Here is a 17,348-nt window from a genome sequence, read left to right on the forward strand (position 1 = left end):
ATGATGATGTTTGAAGGCTTATTTCTAGTTTGATTTTACTGCTGTAGCTGCATTGTACAAAACCCTCCTGAATCAATAATTTAACAGGCTAGCTTGGGGAACACCACACAGTGTGTCTCGGGCATCTCAAAGGAGAATGCAGCTCCCACAAATTGTCGTGTTGCTTCTCATGTTTAAGGTTATTTTTATCAAAGCGGACTGTAAAATAGAAAATATATTTCTTTCATTGATTTTTGTGTTATTATTTGTGAGCTATGATGTTCAGTTACATAAAGAAGTGAAGCAAATACCATGTAACTAGCAGGAATAGCAAAACAGCTGCAGATGTGTGTCATGCATGTCCTGTTTGAATTGGAAAGCTTTCATCTTTTTCCTTATTTATAGTGGTCAGAGCAACCATTGATCCTGATGGAAAAATGGCATGAATCTGATAATTGTTTTCTTTGGCTTTTGCAGGAAATGCAAGAGAATGTGAAAAAATGCAAGAACTTTTTAGCTACCCTTATAAAACTTGCTTCTCATAACTCACCCTCTCCAGAAACATCCCGCAATGTGAAAGCTCTGGTTCAAGATTTGTTGGTAAATACATAGTTACCTTTCATTTTATCTATTAAGCTTGTTATTTGTGTATGCTGAAAACCATTCCTTTGATCTGAGCAATTCTTTTGGCTGTGATGAAGGTGAAAGGAGTTGGGCTACATCAAAGTGCAAGTGTTTTGTGTGTCACATATCTTCGAAACCGTTAGACTGTCTCAGTTTCTGAAAGGGGAAATGCAGCCAAGTATTTGGTATGCATTTGTCAAAAACAAGCATGTTTTGATGGGTAATGTTTGGGTCATTTCTTTAGAAAAACAGAGTAAAATACAGCATTTTTCCTTGAGGATTCATTAAGCTTCTTTTCCTCCAAACCATGGTCTTTTCTGAAGCAGCAAGGAGCCATTAGTTGTTTGAAGCGCAGGAGGGATGTAGGGATACGCCTTCACAAGGTGGTTTACAGTTGCTAGGACTGAAGAAGGATTTTGCTGAGCTGCTGAGTCCCAGCAGTTGTGCAGACAGAGGCCCCTGCATGGAGCCCTAGCAGCACGGGATTTCAGGAGGCAAAGGTGTGTGCAGCTGGACAGAGTCCCCAGGCCCAGAGGGAGCCTGGGCCTGCTCTGGGCTCCAGCACAACAGGTGCTTCAGTGAACGGAGGGAAAGGAGTTACTGTGGAGCTGGACAAGTGGTAAAACTTCTTAAAATATATGAAATGTAGTCTGTGAAGGACTTGGATTGATATAGTTCTTTGAATTCATTGCCAGAGAAACCTGCACATTTCAGACAAGCCTCAGACTTCAAATGTGAGCCATTCAGCAGTAATGGTCAGTGGTTCCAGTAAAAACTCCTTTTAGCTTTTACAAATTTGAAAAGATTGAATAAGTAAGGGTAACTGCTTACAATATTTGAAGCACCATAGTGACACACATATGTAATAAATGTATTTATTGAAGGTGTTTTGATTTATTTTGTTTTATTCTGTTGTTCTGTATCAGTCCAGGAAAGCTAATGAACGTTTGTATCACAACCTGAGATTGTAACTAGCAATGCTTTAGAGGTACCATAGATTGCAGCTGGGTATGGAGTTCTGCTGTACTAACTGCTGCTGATGTATTGCATATGTTTATCAGTGTATACTTTGTGAGTATATGCACAAATTCATACAGGTGGAAATTTTATCTCTACTTGCATTTATACTTATCATCTCTGCCTGTGCTTTACATATATGGTTTTATAGTATACATTTATATTATGCATTTACACATTCTACCAAGTTAAACTGGACTGTCAGAATGGTTTCTGGAATTAAGTACAGATACTTTCTTATCATAAGGGCTGATAAATTTTGTAGTGGTTTGTAAGTTTACTTCAACAACTTGCTGTTTTTGTTTTCTTTTAATTTTATAAAAGAAATCACTATGTAAATGTTAGCAAGAGAACAGAGTCCCTAAAGACACTTGAGTGTTTGTGGGGTCTCGTGTCTTAACCTGTGCATCCCCAAGGGAACTCCCTGAATGTGGAGTGGCATGTTGCACATATGAATTGGCTCTTGCCACAAGGATCGGAGAGAGGAGCTGAGGGATTTCAGCTTTGGAAGTTCTTGCTCCGGCAGCTATTTAGCTGGAGATGTATGTGTATATATTAGCTGGGAAAGAAGCAACCAGACAACAGAACTGAGTTGTTGATGCCTTTTTTCCTCTCCCTGAAGGACGCAAAGATTGATCCAGAAGAATTTACAGGCCGCCTTCAAACAGAACTCAAATCATCTCCTCAGCCATATCTTGTACCTTTCCTTAAGGTAATGTGAATACTGTTTGGATAATCATTAAGTCTTGGAATCTACTTTTCACATGGTATTAGCTTCACATGTCCAGAGCAGGACTACTCAGTTGTAATTTTGTGCTATCAATATCTGCCTAAATCTTCTTGGCTGGAAGTCCCATACAGGCTCCATCTCTGTCCTGCCAGTCAGGTGCTGCTTGCTGCATGTGTGGTGGGGAGCTGTGGCTTTGTGCTGCACCTGACTGTCCCTGACAGGCTGGGAGAAGGGTAAGAAATAGGGATTCCTACAGGAGGGAGATCTTGTGTTTGAGGCCTTGGTTTAGGCTTAAGAGAAATCTTGCAGGGCTGATGTGGAGTTTACAGCTTGAGTAGCACTGCTCTGGAACACTATAGTGATTAGATTTATACAAAAAAAGCAGTTACTCCCTAGTTTGGAAAGCATCCATTGTCTGTTCTGCAGTGATCCTGTACTTCTGTAATGAACACACTTTCTGTGGCAGTAGGTAATTCTTTGTGAAGAAGTACAACATTCACGTTTGGAAGAGTCACAGGTTGTCTGCAGAATGCTTCGAGGAATTTAATAAGCTTTTTCCATACTGTTGTTGTAATCTATGTTTGAGTTCCTGATAACTTTCAGTCCACATGCACCAATGGTTATGAAAAACTGAACTGGCTAATGCTGGTTAACTGATCTTTCTTGTAACCTGGAAGTAACCAACAGTAGAATTTCTGGTGTGATACAAATGGATTTACTGTTGGATCTCAAGTTACTGTGTGGGTAAAATAAACTCTTAACTGGTTTTCTGCATTAGCTACAACTTCCGTGTGCAACATTATATCCAAACATACAAACAGTGTTTAGTCATGTCCCAACAAAGCCACAACTGTATTTTTAAAAGCATTGTTTGTCTAGTTCAAAGCTTCTCTGTTTAGGGCAGATTGCCTCTCTTTCTTTTCTCCCTGCAACTTTTCTTCAGACCTTTCTCCCTTTGCTGCTGTTTTTTCAAGTTATCATTAACCCTTATTTGTGCCTTTTCCTGCAGTGACTGCAGTCACTCCTAGCATCACGATGAGTTTTGACTTGTTTCCTGTCTTTGAAGTCCTTTCTGGGCAACAGGCATGAAGTTTTTAAATAAATATTATGAGTTTAGAAAGAACTGTAGTTGGGCTAAACAGTGTTGCATTCGACAGCTGCCTGGGGGGCACTTCAAAGGAACACCACTGCCACTTAAAAAGTGAAAAGTTTGTTCATGAAGGTACAGTACAGCCTTTTAGAACTGTATTTTTGGTTGAACTGGTCTGAACATGAAGCATACAGTAGTTCCCTTTTCTAATCCAGTCAGAATACATTAGATCAGTAATAATACAGTAAACAGCTATTGCTTTAGGGCGCTGACAGTCGAATCATCTTGTCCTAGGTACTGGAGGCATGTCAGGAGAAGACAATTGGTGCAGCTTGCTGCTTCTAGCATGCAGTGAGAATAGGGTTGTTCGTGTGGTTCTGCCTTTTCTGTTTCCAATTTTTGCCCTTTCAAAGACCTAAGCTAGAAGTTCAGATAGTCTTGAGAAGGAGAATGTTATGTTTTACTGCTGTGGTGGTATTTAGGGCATATGAAAATCTACAGGGTTGCTAAATTCAAACTGAAATCTTCTTAAAAATGTAAACTGCACTTTCTCTCTTCAAAATATGTTAAATCTTATTTCTTTCTGATGAATAGGCAGAGAGTACAATTGGAAAGCAAGTTGCATTCTTTTAATTATGTTTATGGCAAATTTCAAAATATTTTTGTCAACATGCTAAGTTTTCTATTTCATCAACTTTCCTCTGTTTTTTAGAAAAGTCTACCTGCATTGAGACAATCTTTACTGAACAGTCAGCATTCGGTTTTTCAAGGACAGCCCTCTCAGCAGCCACTGCAGCAAACCAAGCTCTCACAAGTGATACCTCAGTCTGCCTCTGGAACCATTTCCGCCGTTGTCACCACACAGACAATAGGAATAAGGCAACCCAACAACATTTGCACAGTCTCTGTATCAAATACAGTGCAGCCTCCTCAGGTTAAGGTGGTACAGTCAAATCAGAGTTCTCAACTGGTAGGTACTGTAGTATTAAAGAGAATTTCTTAACAAACTGAGTAGCAGTTTTCGGTGTTATTTTTATTGCAGCTTGTTTGGGAAAACCCTTTTCTGTTTTTATCATATTCTGTGATATGTAGCAGTGCCTCATTTTGTCATTTCACATATATGCTCACCCCCAGTTCAGATAACATTGTTTATGCAGCTTACATTTCAGGAAGCACACTCTTGGCCTTTTTGTCTGCAGTACAGGAATTGCTGTATGACAAGTGTAGAACAGAAAGCTTTTCAGGGCTTACAGGCAGGAGTGTGATGTTCAGTATGTCATTAGGTATGTGGCTTTGCTTAGATTAGTCTGCATCAAAATTAATTCTACGGGTAGTGATAACGTCTTGTAGAAGAATAGCTGTACTGTATCAGGATGCTTTGTGTAGAAATAATGCCATTCTTTTTGACCTCCTGGTATCAGTTGCTGTGCATAGTGGAGTGCTATGTGCTTAGATGCATTCATTTCAAAGGCACTGTCAGTAAGGCAACTGCACAGCCAGGTACTCCCTGAGAGTGTGGTGAGTTTATCCTGCTCTTAAATAGGACCTTGTGTGTGTTTGCAGCTGTAATTAAAATATGTTAAGGGTTTTTACAAGGCCTTGAGTTTAGACAGGCATTATCATCCTTCAAGCAAAGGTGTAAAAGTTTCTTTGTGGTTTCTGTGTATGTACAAGTGACTTGACCTAGGCTTCAAAATCAAATTGACAAGTTCCATAAGGTGTAACAAATTGGTAAAAAATTATTATCAAAGCTGAGAAATGCATGTATGGTAATGTAAAATATTAGTGATCTGTCCTTGAGTTTATAGGCTCTATAAGAGAGAGAAATCATTTGTAGGGTGTGTGAAGAGAGAATATTTCTTTTGCTTTAATCTAGAAGTAGCAGTGCACAGTCTTAAAAACGCCTGAGCCATCTGAGCCATGTCTTGAACTTTACAAATACTTTCTAGTGCTGAAATTGCTAACTTAGAAGGATAGTAATTTCATTTTAATCAGCTTTAATGAGTGTAGTTTTGATGTGTGAGAACATCGTGGAAGCTAAGACTTCTGACTCTGGCTGTTGTGATACACACAAGACATTGGGTCTTTTGCACTGTAACTCTTCTGTTTTCTGTTCAGCCACTTGCATTCTGTTTTTTTCTAAGCTGGATTCTCCTCACCCCTTCTGGACTGTTCTAGTTAGAAAGGTGTTCCTCACACTTTGTGACATCTTTTTGATTCATCCATGTTTCATAAAACTGAATGGACAACAGCTTTGGCTCTTCAAGGCAGGGGAGCAGGAACTGATGGTAATTACAGGCAGTAGGTGTAAAAATTACTCCCTGTCCCTGGGAAAGCAGATTACTGACAGATTGCTTACAAGTATAAACATCCATGGCTGGTAAGTCTGGCCTTATCTCATGCCAAAATGTTAAGACTTACCAGGTAACATGGCTTTGTCCAGTGGTGCACAACCTGCCTGAAATGCTCCTGTGCCTGCTAGCAGCTTCACACCACCTTCTGAGCAACGCTGATGTAGAGCAGAAACATGTCAGTGAGTCCACGGGCATTCTTGTTCTTGTGATTATCGTTCTTGTGGAGCACTTTCTGAGTGGGATAAAGCCAACTTTCTGGGAGAGACACCTTCTGTCTGTCTGGCTCTCTGTACTCAAAGCAAGCAATTGTGATGTTATCCCGAGCAGATTAGCAATGTTGAGAGTTGCTCTGTCAGCTTGTTCAACATACCTGTGTCATAGGAGGGAGCAGAAAACTGCTCCAACAACACATTGTGGACATCCATCTGAGGGGCAAAAGAAGTTGGTTTTCTGTCTGTAAGGAGATCACAGGTCTAGGGCTGAATTTTCATTTACTGTGTACATGCAATGAGCACTACATCTTCAAAAGCTGCAGAGAGCAAAACTGTGCTTAATACTATTAGAAATATTTAGGGAGAAGACATTAAAAGTTATAATTTATTGGCTTCAGTGTAAAATTGTCTTTTCATATTTTATTTGTCAGTCATTAATTAATAGAACCAAACATTACATTGTCTAAATGACCCTCACAGGAGTTTCATACAGACAAAAGCAGCATTGGACAGTAAGAGGGTTTTTTTGCATCAAAAAATCTTGCATAGCACAAGAACCATCAGCTCAGGTACCAAGCAGACAACCCAGCAGCATCTCCATATCACAGTCCTAACTGTTGACAAGTATTGATCTTTTGGTAGCGCCAGCGATCACACTGTTCACAGGTCCTGGTGCCCCCAGCTCAGAGCACAGCAGAGAGCTGCTGGCCATCTTGCCTTGGACTTGTCCGGGAGAGGAAGATTACAGCTGGCTTGCCTAAGGGTGGCCAGCACTGATGGAGGAAACTGGCTGAGTTCCAGGCTTTCCAAGCCTGAAGCTCACTGGAGAGATTTCCAGCTGGCTTTGCAAACTGTCCAGCTGCAGAAGGGCAAGCCTGTTTTAGAATACAGATCTTTTCATACCAGCTGGTTTCTAGGAGTCTAGTTTTCTTTAAAATGTGGAGAACCTGGTAGCTGTTCCTTTCCTACGACTTTTCTGTTTCACAGAGGGATCATGTGGCAATGATGCTTCTCCCAGTTATACTGAGGTATCTTGCAGCATGAGAATGCTGTGTGTGCTGTGACCATGCAGCCTAGCTGCACAAAGGAGACTTCAGCATTAAAACGGGTAGTGTTAGTAGAGATGGGAGAGGAGAACATTCTTTATCTGTTTTACATAGTCTTGGAATCATGTTTCAAACTATGAGAAAGCAATGCTTTTAAGAGATAGATAGTGCTGCTTCTAGCTCGAGAACTGGAGAATAATCTTAGGCTAATATTTTATTGATGGGGCACTAATGGGATAAGCCAGCAGTCAATGTTTTTTAATTGTTCTAAGTGCAACGTTCAAAGTTTGTCTAAATTGTCATTCTTAGGGTCCATGTGTTCTATATTGCCCTATCTGTGCAGACATTGCCTGTCTTGTTCTGGGTGTTACAGCAGGTAAAATTTGTGTGGTAAGAGATATGTTCTTTGTGAAATGCATTGAAGTTATAAGTAGATTGATGAGTAGTGGAGATGGATTAGCACTTTGCATATTGTATTGACACTGAGTGCATCGTAAGGAGAAAGTACTCCTGGAGGTTGAAGCCAGTTATTAAATTCAAATGATAAAGAAAACCATTAAGAAATCCAGTGATCCATCTTAATTAAAGCAACTTTAATTATATACAAAGCAGTATAAAGATTTGTGCAGGTCTAGGATTAGGAAAGGGATATAGCAATACATCTGGACTGTTATTGCCCCAGTAAATTGGGCACAGTGTCCAGAGGGACGACTTTGCCATTGTCTAAGCTATGTTAGAACAGGATTTGCTCAAACATTTGCTAGCACCTTTTCAGGGGCTGTTACAGTGGTTGGAGGCTCCCAAATGGAATTTGGAAACAAGATACCACAGCAGAATAAATATTGTGTTACATGGGGCTGTTCTACTTTGCTTTTTAGTTCTCTGCTGAAGCTTTTTCTGTCGTCAGTTTTCTATTCATGAATGACTGTAATTTGTACACATTTTAGTGATTCATAGGAAATCATTTTCTTATTGTCCTGTGTGCAAGGCAGCTCAGAAATGAGGAGTAGTAGGTGGCTGTTTGGGTCAAAGCAGTAGTTTCTGTTAATGAACTCAAAGATCTAGTTCCTGACTTGGCTTTGGTGTGCACTGCAATTTAAATAAAAACAGCTATTGAGCAGTAGATGTCTGGGGTCCATGACCAAGAACAAAGCCTGTACTTGACAAATTGTGTGTGTTTGAAATACAGCCCAGTAGTTTTCTGGGTTGTTATCATGGACTTTGCTTTCAGAATTTTGTGGGCTGTACATTAATATGAAGAGGATATTGTCACTGGTGGCCGTTTGGAAACCAGCAACAAAAGGGCAGGCTTGGAAACAAAGACTAAAACAAAAGCTTAAGAGACTTAAACACACATAAACTGGTCAAACATTGACCAGAAGGGAGAACAAAAGACCTTTCTTTGGAGCAGACCAGGCAGTATAAATATGAATTGCAGGATATAATTAAACTAAGTAGGATTTAGGTAGGCTAGAAGGCAAAATGCTCTTAGAGTAAAACAGACTATGAGATGGTAGCTCAGACTCCCAAAGATAGTGATGAAAAAGGCTTAATTGAAACCATTCTAAGCTAGACCATGTCACATACTGTAGGAAGAGCTGTGTAATAACTAGGGGAGCAGGTGGGACAAGTGGTCTGGCTTACCTTTCTTCGTTGCTTTGTGAAAAACATGCTCACTGGAACAATATTGCTGTCAGGTTAACATCAGAATTTACATGCTGAGTTCCTAAAAAGTCAGTTGTTCTATTTGGGAGGAAAACTAATTGCTTATGCAGATTTTGAGGCACCATTGAAAAACTGTAGCTCCTAATCCAGCATGGTAAACAATGGTAAATATGAATTCTAGGCCCACGAAAGCATGAACATTGTAAGTTAATGCTGCCAGATTACATGGTAGCTGAGGTTTGATATGACATTTATCTTCAGGAGTGAGTAGACTGATAAATCACAAGTGGCATAGCCACAAGTGAGTTAGCAAGTGTTTACTCATGAGTGAAGACAAATGTCATATCAGACCACAGCCATTCTGAATTTTATATGTTTACAAGTGCCTTGTTTCTTCCTTCCACAACATCTTTTTTTAACTTGAGAGGAAAAAAAGAAAGCTTGGGAAAGGGTATATTTCCTAAATTTATTTTTGCTTTCCCTTCTTTGCAGAAGCTTCTGTTTCCTATGCCTTTGTCTTTATTTGTCTCTATAGTTGATCAGCTTAAGCTTTTGGCTAAGATGCTTTTGTTGCAAAGTATGATTTATGTGAATTGAGTCAGGTGGATTTTGCAGCCCTTGTCTAGTAAAGGGAAGGCATATTGTTGGCACCTTATGTATCTGCACTGGTACATGAGACTTGAAAAACCCTTGTCCTCAGAAGCTTTAGCAGTGAGTCCTGATCTAGCTGTCCCAAAGGACCATTCCCTTCAGTGGTTTGCAGGTAGTGGCTCTCATTTTATTTTGTATTTCTTGCGTAGGCATGAGGAAGAGAGCCTAAGTTTTCAGTCTTTCTGCCTCTGTTCATTTTATGTGCTTTGGCTGAATTCTTTCTCAGTCTGTGTGTGTTGGTTATTTCTGCTGTTAATTATTGTTCTGTGTTCACATATGTGATTTGTTCTTTGTCCTGCAATAATGTGGGTGGTAGAAGATTCACACCTGTCATGGTATGATCACTTTCTGGCTTGAGATGAGTACTAAAGAGCACTGTTACTTTATTCTCATGTAGTTATTGAATCTATGCTTTTTGAAGAAGGCCCTTAAGAAAAATGAGTATTTCAGCTGTCACCACTTTGTTGGTGAGGTAAAAGGTTGGAAAGGACTTCTGGAGGTGTTTTGTCCAGCCTCCTGCTTACAGGTTAGGATGACTCCCAGGTGACAATCATGTTTTGAGTGTCTCCAAGAAGAAATTCCACAGCCTCTCAGGGCAACCTGTTCCAGAGATTGCCCACCCTCATGGTAACTTTTTTTTCTTATATTAAATTGGAGTTTCCTGTATTCCAGTTTGTGTTCTTTGTGTTACATCCTTCTGCTCTGCACATCTGAGAGAGTCTGGCTCTGTCTTTTCTGCATCTTCCCACAGGTGGTTGCAAACAGCAGTAAGATCTCCCCTTTCCTGAAGCTGGAGCAATGTCTCTGATAACCGCAGGGTCCTAAAACATCCACTGCTGTATCTTCTGTGTCAGCCTGGGTTAGTAAATTGGTGCTTAGGAGCTGATCATTTGGGGCTCAGCACTGGTTCAGCTTATGGACAGACAGCATTACATGGGTTGCACTCATTGCTGGGAGAAATATGAAATAATTTGGTTAAGTTAATCATCTGCCATAGTAGCTTGCTAGTACAGTTGTTCATTGTCTAGACTCTAGTTGCTCAATGCTAGTACATTGCTCATTTCAGGCCAAGTTAAGGATGTAATAGTGATGTTTATATTGTTGGGAAAATTGGCAAGAGGATTAGAACAGTTTGAATTGCCTTAACTGATGAAGTGTGGGTTAGATTGTTTATAAATTTTAATGTGGGATCAGTTACCTCTGATTCGTTGGATTTTACTATGTCCTTAGTCTGCCTGCAAAGAAGGTTACACATTCTGTTTCAGAAACAAATTGCTAATGTTACTTCCTTCATGACTTCCTGATCTGAAGGTTGCATCTGTGTTGAAACATATCTTAAAACTCCAGTATGGAACGTGGGGCTTAGGTTAGTGTCAAATGCTGCTCCGAGGTCTGGTGCAGTTGTTTTTTGTGTGTGCTTGTTGCTGCTTTATGAATGGAACTTAAGATGATTATTTTGGTCTCTGCCCTTTGGAAGAGTTTGTTTCTCAATAATTTTCTACACTTTCAGCACTTGTACAGGTGTTGCTAAAGGACTTTTTTTTTAAATGTATTTGATAGTAAAGAAAATGTTGCCATTATTCATGTCATCCTAAATGGCTAAACACTATCCTGTCTTTAGTAGTGTTAGTGGCTCATTATTTAGGGCAGTCACATGAAAATATTAATGAGGTGAGACAGAACTTCATTCTGAACTGTAGAAGTTGCTTCACAGAGATTAAAATAAATCTAATGACAGAAGATTGCTGTAATAGCAGATAGTAATTCTATCCACAGGTCTCACACATCTTGTTCTTGGCCTGGCTCCTGGCCTGTTAAGGGACAGCTGCTTTTCTTCACTGTTCTCTGAACACTCACCCAATAAATTCTTGTAAAAGTGGCAACGTTCTCCTTTTTTATGCCAATGTAGGTTTTCTCCCCCATGGACTGTTCTGTCTCTTTACTAAAAATACACCTGTACATGTTTCCTGTACATCAAAATGTAGTCAGATTTTACTTTTTTCCCCTCATTTGCACTTACCAGCTCTGTTTCCTTTCTGGTTTTAAGCATGGTAGCAACTTTGTTCTTTCCCCTCTGAGTGTCACTATTCACTCACTGCCTGTCTTGACCAAGTAAATTTACATCCATTTGCTCTATTTCTGTGCTTAGTACGTGCTCTGTTTTCCTTCAGTGTCCATAGCTGAAGCTGAATCCTTATTCTTTCCCTTTTCTCTCCCTGCAAGTTGACAATTGCTAATACTTTTTCATTCACAGGTTTGTCATCACTGGTCAACTTTTAATATTTTTGGGAAATACAGAATGAAATTTTGTAACTTCAAAATGCCCCTATTTGTTTTTTCTCCAGAATACATCGCAGGTCCCTCATCACTTGTTTCTTGTTTGTAGCTTTCACCTCTCTCCCTTCCAATTTGGGAGCCTTGGTTCCCTCTGATGGAACTGTTTCCTCTTTATAGCCTCTTCATCTTCTGCTTTTGCATCTCATTTGAAAATGCTGTTTCACCTTTCCTTTTCTCCATAGTACGTTGAAGTCAGAGGCTTGGCCATTCATTATTCAGCTAAATAATACGGTTTTAGCTGCACTTTGTAGGAATAATGCTGGATGGAGGTGCAGTGGTTCCCATTGGCTTCATGTGGTGTGATGGATTGTCTTCCAGGAGGGAATGCTGCATCCCGGGGGTGTGAGGCTGGGGCTGGGATTCAGAAGCAGCAGTGGGAGGAACACGGTTGGGACTGTGAAGAGCGTGTGGCTTCTCAAGTTGCCATGGCCAAGTTGTGGTTGTAATCCTATTTGTAGCTATTTGCCTGTGTTTTACTTTCAAAGTTCATTTATGGGTTTTTTTTCCACAGCTCTGCAGCATCCACACATCTTTCTGAATCTTCTGTTCATTCCATCTGTGCCTACCTTGTCCCTGATTACATGAATGTACATTGTATTACTTAGATATGACCCTTGCAGGTGTTTTCTTTTTGGTTTGATTTGTTCATGGGTCAAATTCTAAGTTTCTCACCCAGTTTCAGTTTTGGGGAAGGACTTCAGAACTTCAGTTAGTAGTAAGTGAAGCCTTGAGAGCATCCAATCAACATTTAAAAGATAAATAGTTTATGATCACCACAAAACTTGTTTTTTATTTTCCTATGTATATCTGACTTTGGAACCCATAATATTTTAGGATTTATTTGCAGTATATGTTTGCTTTACAAAGCAGAGATATATAGTGCAAGGCCTCATGTGTGTAGGTGGATACCACTAAAATAAATTATTGCAGCATTTGCTTCTACAAAAATGCTTTTCTTCCTAGTGAAATTTCTGAAGACAAAAGTCTAAACTTTCATATTAACTTTATGACTTTGAAATCTATTTTTGATGAAGGTTGTGACATTTGTGTCGAATATTACTTGATTTTTTTTTTTTTTAAGCATAATGGCAAAATAGGTATATACACACACACACAACCACATGCATTACATGGATATGACTTTTGTCACCAGCTGGTTGTGCTTTTAGAGATCCACATGCTTATATTGGTAATGACAGGTATTAGTGTATTTACGTTGTGTGTGTTTGTGTATAAAGAGTATAATATAAGTATACTTTTCTTTAATAATAGCAGATTATCCAGTCAACATCTGCTCAAACTGTGAAACGAACCCCTGCTTGCCAGACTACCCAGATTAGGATGCCAGTGGTAATAACTCAGACCATTAGACCACAAGGTATGGGTTTCAATGTTTTAGTGAGATTGTTACCTGTGTATGAATTTCATTGTAATGACAAACGAGTAGCATGGAAAAACTGACAGTGTTGACATTGGCAACACCTTTATTTTTTGCTTCATGCTGGCTGAGGAATGCATGTTTTCATATGCAGTTTCAAGGTGTTTCAGACCAACAAGTGAAATGTTTTGAAACAACCTTAGGACTAAACTCGCACATGTTTAGCTCCTTACTCAGCAGTTTTGCGTGGAAAGCTCTGAAAGAGGTCAGGAACTTAGCTCTTACTGTCCTAAGCTCTAACTCTGGGCCAGCAAGGAAATTTTTCACTTTTCCTGAAGCCTAGTAGATGCTTCAATTTAATCATCCTGCTTTTAAATTTTACTCCTGAAGCAGAATGTGATAGTCACCATCTCTGCAGCTACAGAGGTCAAGGTAGGAGTCCTAGAGAGATTCCTCAAGCCTCATGATTTTTTTTTTACCCTTATCAGTATGTTTACTTTTTGGTGAGATCAGAGACTGAGTACAGCAACCTGACATGCCATGATTAGCCACAGCATGTGGCTGGTACACATCTGCCTCTTACTTTCTAATAAATATCCATTTGTTTCTTTCTACCACTAAACCTGCTGGTCTTTATTTTTCCTGAATATTTGTGAGACTATCTTGCTGGATGTGGGCATTTACATGACTAAGGGTTTGTAATGCAATACAGAGCTTGTCATCTTCAGGTATTGAATCAGGAATCAAACTAGTTTAAATGCACATAAGAGCTGGTGCTGCCTATTTGACTTCATTGCTTGGTCCTTTTTGTTCTCCTTGGGGGGAGAAAAAAGCATGAAAAACATTTAATAGCAGCTGATGTTTTACATGCTCTCGTCTCTTCAGAGAATCCAGAGCCTGAATGGACATGGAGACCAAGCTGTCACTGTAATCCCATAGGCTGTTTTTCCAAGTCAGGAAGAAATACATTTACCTGCCAAAACCTGTGCATATTTGGTAGCACTGATCCTCATGTCCTGAGTTTGTAGCATACCCATGCATCTTACAGCATGAGCTTTCACTTCTGACTAACGTGTCTGAGAGTGAAGGCAGATTTCATTTCTTTGCTTGTTCAGTCTTGAGTTGTGAATGTCAACAGTGTGCCAAGAATTTGCATGATACTGGCATCTGTGTTTTAAACAGTGCAGCCAGAATATGAATTTATTCTTAATAGCCACTGATCAATGCAATGCACTTAAGTGGCACTTTGGCTTAGGGCAGACAGTGCTCTCGTGGAGGCCACTTCATGCCAAGCCCTGCTTTCAGGTGAGCTTATTCCAGTTTGCAAGTTTGGTGAAGCCCACACGGTATTGTTTTAATGACACAGCCAAAGCAAACAGAGCAGAAATTTAGAAGAGATCCCTCTGTAAATCCTCTGATCCTGCAGCCCACATCCAGGGAAAAGTCCCCTGTGCCTGCAGCTCTAAGAATCACTCACTGCTGTGGCACACAGTCTGGGAACTGTTCATCTTGATGTATCGCTAAAACCCTGCACTGTCAACACCAGTGCAGTGATATTTCATACTGGCCTAGGTATTCCTACAGAAGGAGATAATATACTGGAATGAGACATGCTCTATGTAGAAAATTGCAGTAGTATAATTTTGTGGAGTGTGAATTTTTAAGGCTAGTTACACCAGAACTGAGCTGATCTCAGTAGTGCATTTTCCTGCTCAATGGGAGTGAATCTCCTAGGTTAATGTTATCTTCAGTGCATCCATGTGAACAGACTGCAATGCTTTTTAATGTCAGGACTTCTATATAACTAACATCACACCCACACCAAGGAAAATTCACACTCCTTTATTAAAGCACTTACCAGTATAATAATTAGGTGAGTTGCATCTTATGGATGGAGCGATTAAGAGTAAATTAATTAGCCAGAGTAGTCATTGCAGCTATTTAACCTGTGCAGAAATACAGCTAGGAATTTATAAGCTCCGGAATTTGGGCTTATTTCTCTAGATCATGCTACTTAAAATGTGCAGTGGTGAAAGACTCTGTATGTCATTACCAATCCCATGAAATCTCTAGGCCCACAGGTGATTTCAGTGTTCAAAATATGCCCTGCCTCATAATATAAATTGATGTTTTAGCCATATTTTATGCCTAACTGTTTAGTCATGTACAGTTGTGGTTTACTTAAACCAGAAAACTTATGTCATCCCAACCCTTACAGTTACTTTGCTAGATCCATTTGAGTAGAATTAGATACACATGGGATGAAAGTAAGTGAGACTTAATTCTTCCATATCCAGCATAGACATCCTGTTTCTTGAGACCAAGAAGCTACCTGTTCTGTTTGAGCTTTATGGTTTTTTGATCAAAAGTTTTCATATGTAGAAAACAAACCAGAGAGACATGATACTAATTCTGGTGGAGTTCCATTGTTACCTTAATTTTGCCGTTGCAATAATTGTCAAGGTTAACACACTTTTGATCTCCCAGATGTTAATTGTACAAAGCAGAGACCTGCTGACTTTTATTATTATTTCTTTCCTTCCAGTTTACTTAGTAGAAAACCTTTCTGTTAGTTCATCTGAAACAGAGAAATGACTTGTCTGGTCCATGAGCTAATGCTATCTGTGACATCTCACGGACCTTGCGTATTCTGATGACAAAATATTTTTATTCCCCAGGCTTGAGCCTGAAGTCCTAAATCTTGTTTTATATTTGCTCATGTGGAGAGGCCACGCTACAGTTTATTTATACAGACTGGAGACCTGAACAAACACTGTCAAATTAGTTTCTCTCTATGATCCTGTGTTGGAGTTGATGAAGAGTTCCAAATAAAAAAAAATGTAATGCAGGGCTCATTCAAAGCTAACACTTTTGTTTTAGCCAGGAAGTGTTCTTAAGAGGATTGGTTGGGATAGTTGTGTTGCAGGTTTCAATAATTCATGAAAGAAAAGTACTGTAACTCTGCCAAGGGTCACACCATGTCGTTTATACGCAATAGAGTCATAGAGGTGCAGGAACAGCTCCCATGTCCTTCTCAAGCTCTCAAGCACTATGCAGTGCTCAGTAAGACTGAATGATAGACAAGAAAAAGGTGAGGACTTTTAAGTCAAGTAGACGTGAACTATTTTTACATGCCAAAACACAGGTGGGATTAAAGGAAGCACAAATACAACCCAAGTAAACATGTTTAAGAGTAAGGGAGGGCTTACTCCAAGAGTTTCACTTGCCAGTGCTTTTTCAGTTGCACACTGATACTATGTTTTTAATGATAACAATAATAGGTAATAATAATACAGGTCTAATGATTTGCTAATTAGCAACATAAATTTGTCATCATTTTTGGCTAGATTTTCGCAAATGTCAGAGAGGAGTAAGATCCCCTTTTAATGTACTGAATGGCCACCACGCTTTGGCTCGTTTAGGGAGCGCAGTTTGACTTTGACTTAAGGATCTGTAAAGTCTAGATACAGATATCGATTGCTTTAAAATTGGTTTCAAGATAAGAATACAAAAAACAATTTTTATGGGGAGGTTATGTCACATTTTGCAATAGTGTTTCTTCTTTTATATGCAATGCAAAACATTTTGAAGCACATGCAGTGTTTTCCAGTCTGAAATATGTTTTTCACTGCAAGAAAGAACAATGAGTATATAAACAGTGTAAAAGGCATAGTTAATACCCCGAGTGACTGTGACTTAAAGCATCTGTGTTAAGAACGTTCAAAATTCTGCTTCTCTATTCTGTGCAGATTATCCAGAAAAGTGGTTTACTGGCAATTGCAAACACATTTATAGCCATTATAAATATTATAGCCAGTTACGACCAATGGTTTTTGGTTTGGGAAGCTTCACTATCGTGTAAATATTGAACAAACCGTAATGTTAATATAAATTTTGTATTTCAAATTGTTCTTCTTCAGCTTGTAATCTTTAAAAATAATAACTTCCTTTGTTTGCAATTTACAGACAGTTAAATTTAGTTCCTGGACAGAAGGTTCTTTGATGTAAATTGTTGAAGACAGCTCATAATAACATCGCTTGGTGTTTTTCAGGCACAGTAGGGAAGACACCAACAATACAAGCCAGTAAAAGTCCTGGAGGCTTTGGTGTTCAGGTCTCTGCAAATCAGAAAAACAAGCTGAACGACCCTGGAGGTGGTTCTTTCAGGTAAAGCAGCCGCGGGGCGGTGGGACTGTCCGTGCTCAGCCTGGAGTGCTCAGTGTCCCGCGAGGAGTGTGCCGCTCGGGGTGTCCCGCTCGGGGTGT

At 39.5% G+C, this 17,348-nt stretch overlaps 1 protein-coding gene across 1 annotated transcript; it reads left to right on the plus strand.

The window, feature by feature from the left end:
- Window positions 1–456: 456 nt before the first annotated feature.
- Window positions 457–17,250, plus strand: LOC103802643 (transcription initiation factor TFIID subunit 4-like; the record flags this gene model as incomplete). The annotated part of the gene is made up of 5 exons (XM_009075143.1): window positions 457–579; window positions 2,243–2,332; window positions 4,153–4,410; window positions 12,978–13,083; window positions 17,136–17,250. Coding segments are annotated over 5 exons (692 nt in total), but the record flags the coding sequence as incomplete, so codon positions are not given.
- Between the last annotated feature and the right edge of the window lie 98 nt (window positions 17,251–17,348).

This window comes from Acanthisitta chloris, unplaced genomic scaffold (assembly GCF_000695815.1).
Source record: "Acanthisitta chloris isolate BGI_N310 unplaced genomic scaffold, ASM69581v1 Scaffold46125, whole genome shotgun sequence".
Taxonomy (NCBI): Eukaryota; Metazoa; Chordata; class Aves; order Passeriformes; family Acanthisittidae; genus Acanthisitta; species Acanthisitta chloris.